Below are 8015 nucleotides of genomic sequence, written 5' to 3' on the forward strand. Positions count from 1 at the left end.
CTTATAGTGTAAAGCAGTCAATTGGGCAGTTAATTGTTCAATAGAATTTAAATCATGCTTACCACCCCTATTAGATAAACCTCTAGGATTCCCATACTGGGCATTGTGAATGGCTATCTCCTCAATCACCTCCATAGCTGTAGGCACCTCAAGTTGCATGAATCTCCCACTGGCAGCTGAATCTAACAAACATCTAGACTCATTACCCAGACCATTATAAAACTGCTGAATCAAGAACCAATCATCCAAACCATGGTGCGGGCACTCTCTCTGCAAGTCCTTGAATCTCTCCCAGACTTCGAACAAACTCTCATCTGCCTGTTGTGAGATACCTAATATCTGACCCCTCAGACGAGCCGTTTTCTCAGGTGGAAAATATTTAACATAAAAAGCAAGAGCCAAGGACTCCCAATTAGTGATTTTCAAAGCCGCCCGATTCAACCCATTAATCCACAATTTAGCTTTCCCACTCAAAGAGAACGGGAAAAGTATCTCCATAGTCCGCTCCGGAGTCAATCCCTTTTGCTTGATGGTGGAACAATATTGGATGAAGGACTGTATGTGAAGATTTGGATCTTCACCTGGTTCCCCACCATACTGGCGTCTCTCAATCATGTTAATCAATGCAGGCTCAATCTTGAAGGTCTCAGCTGCAATAGAAGGCATGATTGCCTTTGGTAGCACGGACAGACTTGGCTTAGAGTAGTCTGTAAGCCGTGGGGTAGGTGGCGGTAGTGGAGTTTTGTCACCCATCTCTATCTCTGAAACTGAATCTGTATCTGAAGGAAAACGATCGCCAATATTATGATTAGAATCAGAGTAATTCCCACACTGTGCAATGAAAGTTCTTCGTCTACGGAAGGTTCTTTCGGGCTCAGGATCGAATGGAGTAAGATTACTAGTACCTACGGTCTTGGGCATAGACAAAGATTACAAAACAATGTGAGATCCGGTCTCAAGGAACGTGAGTTCCTTGAGTAGTAACAAACAATAATCTAGGATAAGCAATCAAGAACAAAAAATAAAACCGTTTCCCCCGCAACGGCGCCAAATTTTGACAGGCTTAAGTCGTATCACCTGATCAAAAATAACCTAAGTCCAATAGCTAGGTAGCAAGGGAAGTCAGGATCGAATCCACAGGGAAACAATGTTCTTTCTACTATTAATCAATTAGACTAGACTATTGGGAACAAGAGTTGGTTTGATGGTTTGCTAAAACTACGGCGATAATTAAACAACTAGGAATCAATATATTAAGGAATCTAGGGCATAGGTTCACCAACAGATAACAATCCAGGACAATGAACAATCACGATAATTAACAAGGCAATTAATTAGACTAGCATGCTCTCTCGAATCGATACTAATCATAGACTTAGAATTAACGGGCTCTCGCTACGTATTAATCCTAATTTCACCTATTGACACAAGCCTAAACATCAAATTTCATCTCTCGAATCTTTTTTTTGCTAAGTAAGTAAGGAATATATTAGCTCAAAACAGAATACAACCTAAGATTAACTCTAGGAAAACAAACCAACTAGGTTGGACCATTTTGCACTAGAGCAAGCAAACACCAATATCAACTAATTACAAAGTCAAGAACCACTGACTATCCTTTCTACTTACAGACTTAGGCATGACAAGCTTAATTCGACTTCTAACAGTCTGCTTCAAACTAGATAGAGTGTGCTGCACAGTAGGCACAACTCCATTCCAAAAACTACTATTTCTGCTTCTCCAGATGGTATACACAGTAGCAGCAATGCCAGCATAAATCACCTGTTTTCTGAATTTTAAGTGTTTACTATTCCCTATCTTCTTGATTAGCTGCTGCAAATTGTATTCAGGCAACTGAATACCTAACCAAACTTTCACCTCAGCCAAACATTTACTACTATAAGGACAGGAGAAGAAAAGATGACCATGATTTTTTATCCCTTGCCCACACAGAAGGCAAGCAGTAGAGGAACTGACACCAATACTAGCCAACTTGGCAGTTGTTTGCAACCTTTGCTGCACAGCTAACCAACAAATGAACCTGTGTTTATGAGTGTTCAAACGATTCCACACCATTTTGTCCCAGTGAACTTTGGGCTTGACACCAATCATTTTCTCATAGACTTGCTTGACAGAATAATGCTACATGGAACACAATTCAGCACAAGTGAAGTGTACTTTCAGCTTTTCTTTAACTGCACAAACCTTCTTCCAATACCAACTAGCAGAAGCACTAGGTTGGTAATCCCACCATACCCCCATTCTTTAAATATACAGAAGTCACCCACTTTGTCCAGACATTCATCTGCTTTGTAGCAAGAGCCCAAACATACTTACCTATGTTAGCAACATTCCACAAAACAACATTCCTAAATCCCAATCCACCTGCATTCTTATCCATACAGGCACTATCCCAAGCAACATTACTTGGTCTCTGACTGAAAGATTTCCCACTCCAAAGAAAAGATCTGCATATCTTGACAATACCTTGCAACACTGACTTAGGAAGAATATAAATCTGGGACCAATACATATGAAGACTCATAAGCACAGAATTTATTAGTTGCACTCTTGCAGTGTAAGAAAGGTTCCTGGAACTCCAAACTCTTATCCTGGCAGTCATTTTCTCAACTAAAACCCCACATTGAGCAGCTGAAATCCTCTTTGGGCTAATAGGAACACCCAAATAGTGAAGGGGAAGAGTACTTCTGCTGAAACCAGACACCTCTAAAACTCTTTTCACAACATCTTCAGTCATACCATAGCAGTAAATTGAAGATTTAGACTTGTTAGCTTGCAAACCAGAAGAATCTGAGAATAATTTGAAAGCTTGCAGTAGAAAATAAATGGAGTTGAAATCACCTTTGCAACACAAGATCAAATCATCAGCATAACACAGATGAGTCAACTGGAGCTCATTACATCTTGGGTGGAACTGAAAATTTTGCATGCAGACCACTCATTTTCTGTAAAATCCTGGACAAGTACTCCATGCATATCACAAACAGCAGGGGAGACATAGGGTCACCTTGCTTCAACCCCCTTTTTGACTTAAAAAATCCCTGCATTGTACCATTAATCATCAGAGAAAACATGGGAGATGTTACACACTCCATCACCAGCTTAATAAAATGATTTGGAAATTCCAAACACACCAACATTTCTTTTAGAAACTCCCAATCAACAGTATCATAGGCCTTTTACAAGTCAATTTTCATCAAACAGCTAGGACTAACACTTTTCCTTCCATACTACTTCACCAGGTCTTGAACAACCATAATATTGTGAACAATAAACCTACCATGAACAAACCCACCCTGATTTTCCAAGATGAGATCAGGTAGCACTCTCCTTAATCTCCAACACAACACTTTGGTAATACACTTATACAGTGTGTTACAACAGGAAATAGGCCTGAAATCACTCACATTCCTAGGACACTTGGTTTTAGGAATAAGGGTAATAACAGTGTGATTAACTTCTTTTAACAGCTTACCAGACTGCAACACATCCATAACAGCATCAATGACATCAGTGCTCACAATCTGCCAAGAATCTCTATAAAAATGAGACCCAAACCCATCTGGTCCAGGAGCTTTATTCCCTTTGATAGAGAACAAAGCATCCTTAATTTCTTCTGTAGTGTATGGAGCATTCAAAATTGCCTTATGTTCCTCAGAACAAATAGGCCCAATCTGAACAACCTGTGGAATCACAGTTTTCCTTTGACCAAAAGTGGAACCAAGCAAAGATTTATAGTAAGAAACAAAAGCATCAGACACAACAATTGGATCATCCCTCCATACTCCATTCATGTCATGAATACTATAAACTTGATTCTGTAAATTCCTACTCTTAATGCTCTGATGGAACAAAGCTGTATTCTCATCCCCAGATTTAATCCAGTCCACCTTAGCTTTTTGTTTTAAGAACTCCAAGTAAGCTATATGCTTAATCATGTATTCATTTGTAGCAAGTAATTCTTGATCAGCTAATGCCTGATCATTAGGATTAAGATGCATTGCTTCTTGTGCACTCAACATAGCATTGTATGCACTCAGATCTGCAGCTTGAATGTCTGAAAACCCCACTCTATTGAGTTCTTTTAAGCCAGCTTTAACTTTCTTCAACTTGCTAGCCACCACATATATTTTACTACCACTAATATTGGTATTCCAAGCAATAAACACAGTATCCTGGAAAACAGGAGAATGTTTCCACATGGTGAAATATTTAAAAGGCTTCCTCCCACCCACCACATAAGGAAAGACAGTAAGGATGCCAGGGCAATGATCAAACTGTCCTTCTCTCATGAAGCAGACTTCTGCAGTACTGTAAGTATTCTGCCAAGCTAAATTCCCCATAATTCTATCAAGCTTAGAGAAGACTCTAGCTACCCCTTGTTGTTTATTATTCCACGTAAACAAATTGCCCACACACCTGATATCTTCCATACCACACTCCTGCATGCACTCAACAATATCCTCCACTTCAGATTGCCTTACAATACTACCAACTCTCTCTTCAGCAGTCATGACACAATTCAGATCCCCACACAACACCCAGGGACCAATAACTTTTATGGACTTCAGATCCCTCCACAACTCCTTTCTTTGAGCATTTGTGTTAAAAGCATAAATGAAAGTACAATGGAAGCTAGGCTTACCACTTACTGGAGCAACTAAACAGTGGATAAACTGGCTAGTGACAGCTACAATACTCAATGTAAAACTACCTGGTTTCCAAGCCACCACTATTCTACCTCCTGGATGGAAACTAGCATTAGTGGTGAAACACCAATTAGTAAAAACTCTCTGGTAAAGGGTACCTAAATTAGCACCCTTGACCTTATGTTCTAGAAGGCCTACTAACCCAACCCCATACTTCTGAATGAATCTCCTGATATCATCCTGTTTTTGAGGAGAGTTAAGCCCTCTCACATTCCATGAAAGGATTCTATCCATTAGTGAAGGAAGGGTCCCCCCTTCCAGCCAACTCACCCAATTGCAAACCAACACCCTTATCAACTACAGAATCCATACCCCCTCCTGTGTGAACCTGTTCTGTCAACACTTCATAGGAATTAACAGTTTGAGTAGGCACAACAGGAGTAGAATGAACTCTAATAGGTCTAAGAGCTCTTTGGAAACCCTCCTGATCTACTTCAGGTTCAGCAACAACAAGAAGAACCACTGGTTGAGCCACTGGTTGAATGGTTTTCTGCACCCACCTCCTCTTACCACCACCCTTCCTACAGTCTGCAGCAACATGTCCAACCATCTTACAACTAGTACAGATAGTTGGTCTCCATTCATAATGGACTGCTACCTTAACCAGCTCACCATGTTCATCCAAAAAATTCACAAAATCAGGGAGAGTATCCATAGGAACTTCCACCAATACCCTAGCAAACTGAATCTTATCTCTACTTGCAGTAGCCTGATCTCTCTTAATAGGAGTACCAAGCTGTTGTACTATCTTGAATAAAGACTTCTCACCCCGGTATTTGAAATTCAGCTTCAGCTGAACCCAAATTGGAACCACCCTGATCTCCTCCTTCTCCATATTCATATCTACAGTCCAAGGCCTGAGCATCAAAGGTTTATTGTCAAAGAAGAAGTGTTTTGTTAACACTTTATCCCTCCAATCCATGGTCTGAAATCTCACTAGAAACACCCCTTTCTTAACCATACTAACCTTATCCACCTTCAGATTCCTCCAAATTCTCCTAATGAACCCCTCCATAACATTCAATGGTGGATTTGCACCCACAACATAGCACACGACAGAGGAGTTCCAGAAATCCACCTCTTCCTGAATATCCTCAATATCAATTTGCACCAGATCATTAGGAGTATGAGATGACGTGTTACCAACATTCACAGTTTCAGCATACAAATCATCAACAATATCAATACTAGGCTCAGCAGCTTCATCAAATTGTTGTAGAATGGGAACTGAAATTGCACCAATATCCAGATTAAGGGAAGAATTACCTTGATTCAATCGCGTTGCAGTACCATGAATAACCTCCATGAACCCATTGAATGAGTGTCGCAATTCAGAACGAGCTTGCAAATGCTGCAACCCAGATTTTGGGGTAAAAACCTCATTCTGAAGCTCAAAATCGATCGCCTCTACCCCCAACACTTCATCCATTGAACGTGTTTTCAACGCTTGAGAATCAGAAGAAGGTCCTCTCGCCTTGCCATTACCATTGCCTTTCGTTTTGCCTTGAGTTTTCGAGCCATTTTTCCTTGCCATGGCTACGACGCAAGTTAAGCTAACTTGCACCGAGAGAAAACTTGGAGAGAAAGTCTCAAGGCTAGGTCAAATGTATGTTCGAATCTTAATTTGATATTGCATAACTACCACAATTAAACCTGCGCAAATCTAATTGTATAGTGAAATAAACCAATCAATAGGAATTAATTACAATGCCAACAATCACAATTATTCAATATCCCTTCATATTAATCATGGATCCCCAAACCCTAGAAATTAGACTACTCAAGCATATTAACAATAAACAAAGCAATCAACATAATGGAAAACATGATCAAAAGTAATTAATAAATCAAAATAGAAAACAATACCTAAATGTAGAACAAAAGGATGAACTAAAAATTGGAGCTTTGATTGAAACAAAAAATAAGTGCTTGGAACAAATTTGAGAGAAAACTAGATTAAGAGCAAATAAACTAAGGATCTAATACTCGAAAATAAGATGCCTCTCAAATTAACTAAGGATTGTTTATATAGTTTGCCAAAATAAAGCCTAAAAAACGGAAATGTAAATGCGCGAAAACTGCTGGAGGTTGGCGTCGCCAGCGTCGCCCGATCGGGCCAAATTCCGCCCGATCGGGCGGTTTGCGAATTCTTCACAGCTTCTCTTATTTGGCCGCCCGATCCGGACCGGGCGAAGTGCGCCCGATCGGGCGCGCGTTGATGACTTTAATTTCCTCTTCTTTCCGCCCGATGGTTGCATTTCGCCCTCAGCTCACAGGGCGATTTGCAATCTTCAATATCCTTCGTCCATATCACCAAGTCTAACTCTCGGGGCTCAACTATAAGCATCCAAGGCTCCCGAAAGTCGACGAAAAAGGTCCCGAACTTCCTCGGGCTCGCGTAGTGGCCTAAATCACCATGAAACGGGTCTAAAAAACAGACCAATTTCTCATAATCCAACCTGAAACTCAAGGAACACTCAATAACGCATATTAGTACTAAAAATGGCTCCTAAGATCTCATTTGACACATAAAAAGTACTAAGGGACGGGGGTGAAACACTATATAAAACACACATATCAGATGTTCCCAAAGTTTTCCGCTTGAGGGCCTTGAGATTTTGTATCTTTGCTCGCTTCCTCTTTTCGAAGCAGGGGTTTGGCAATGGTGATGCCTCTCTAATAGAAATTGTAGAGCAGTTTGTTAATGGTCGGGACCCAATGCCGCTTTTGATTGGCGAAACATTGTTGGGCCTTGACTTGCTGAAGTTGGACCCCTCTTCTTTGCCATCGGGAAGTCCGGTGTTACTCCAAGTAAGGATCTAGAGTCTTCTTGTATTTTGAATTTGTATTTGTATTTGAATTTTGAATGTTGAATTTTGAAATGCGTTTCTTGTATACTCCCCAAGGTTTGGCTTATGGAAAAGCTCATGCTGGTGGCACCACCGGAGAAAATGGAGAGCTGTAATAGAAAAGGGTTCACTGTGCGACCCATGATGTATGGACGGCTTTCATTGGACGAGTGGCGAAGCGCACTCTCTGGAATTGAATCTTGTATAATGTGGGTAGTTCCTTGGTGGGGAATTGCTGCCATGAGACATGCCCCTGATTCTACTGCTTTGAGGGTGCCAAGCCTCACGATGCTGGTCTTCTACTCGCCTGCTCGAGTGATGAGACAATATGGCTTGAAACAGGAGATCCTGGACTATGCTGAAGAGAACCCGAAACCTGTTACGCCGAATGCCAATCGACTTGAAGTTTGGAGGCGGTATTGGGTCGCCAAACCAT

General features: G+C 40.9%; 1 protein-coding gene and 1 non-coding gene across 2 annotated transcripts; one reads left to right on the forward strand and one right to left on the reverse strand.

The window, feature by feature from the left end:
• Positions 1–247: 247 nt before the first annotated feature.
• On the forward strand, positions 248–354 carry LOC130470940 (small nucleolar RNA R71). The gene has a single exon (XR_008931653.1). It is a non-coding gene; the product is annotated as a small nucleolar RNA R71 (small nucleolar RNA).
• A 1236-nt stretch (positions 355–1590) lies between these two features.
• LOC110789826 (uncharacterized) lies at positions 1591–6264 on the reverse strand. Its single transcript, XM_056839360.1, has 5 exons — positions 5001–6264; positions 3261–4933; positions 2957–3062; positions 2276–2862; positions 1591–2142 (listed from the first exon to the last, which is right to left on the reverse strand). Exons 1-5 carry the CDS (start codon positions 6262–6264, stop codon positions 1591–1593), a joined length of 4182 nt encoding a protein of 1393 aa, XP_056695338.1.
• Between the last annotated feature and the right edge of the window lie 1751 nt (positions 6265–8015).

This window comes from Spinacia oleracea, chromosome 3 (genome assembly GCF_020520425.1).
Source record: "Spinacia oleracea cultivar Varoflay chromosome 3, BTI_SOV_V1, whole genome shotgun sequence".
Taxonomy (NCBI): Eukaryota; Viridiplantae; Streptophyta; class Magnoliopsida; order Caryophyllales; family Amaranthaceae; genus Spinacia; species Spinacia oleracea.

Bases quoted from the DNA above. Each gene is read 5' to 3' on its own strand.
- LOC110789826 (XM_056839360.1), bottom strand. From the start codon at position 6,264: ATGGCAAGGAAAAATGGCTCGAAAACTCAAGGCAAAACGAAAGGCAAT. The intron at 3,063-3,260 runs GTGAAGTAGTAT...GGTACAATGCAG, and splicing joins TTATGGTTGTTCAAGACCTG to GGATTTTTTAAGTCAAAAAG. The intron at 2,863-2,956 runs GTCTGCATGCAA...TGTGTTGCAAAG, and splicing joins GATTTTACAGAAAATGAGTG to GTGATTTCAACTCCATTTAT.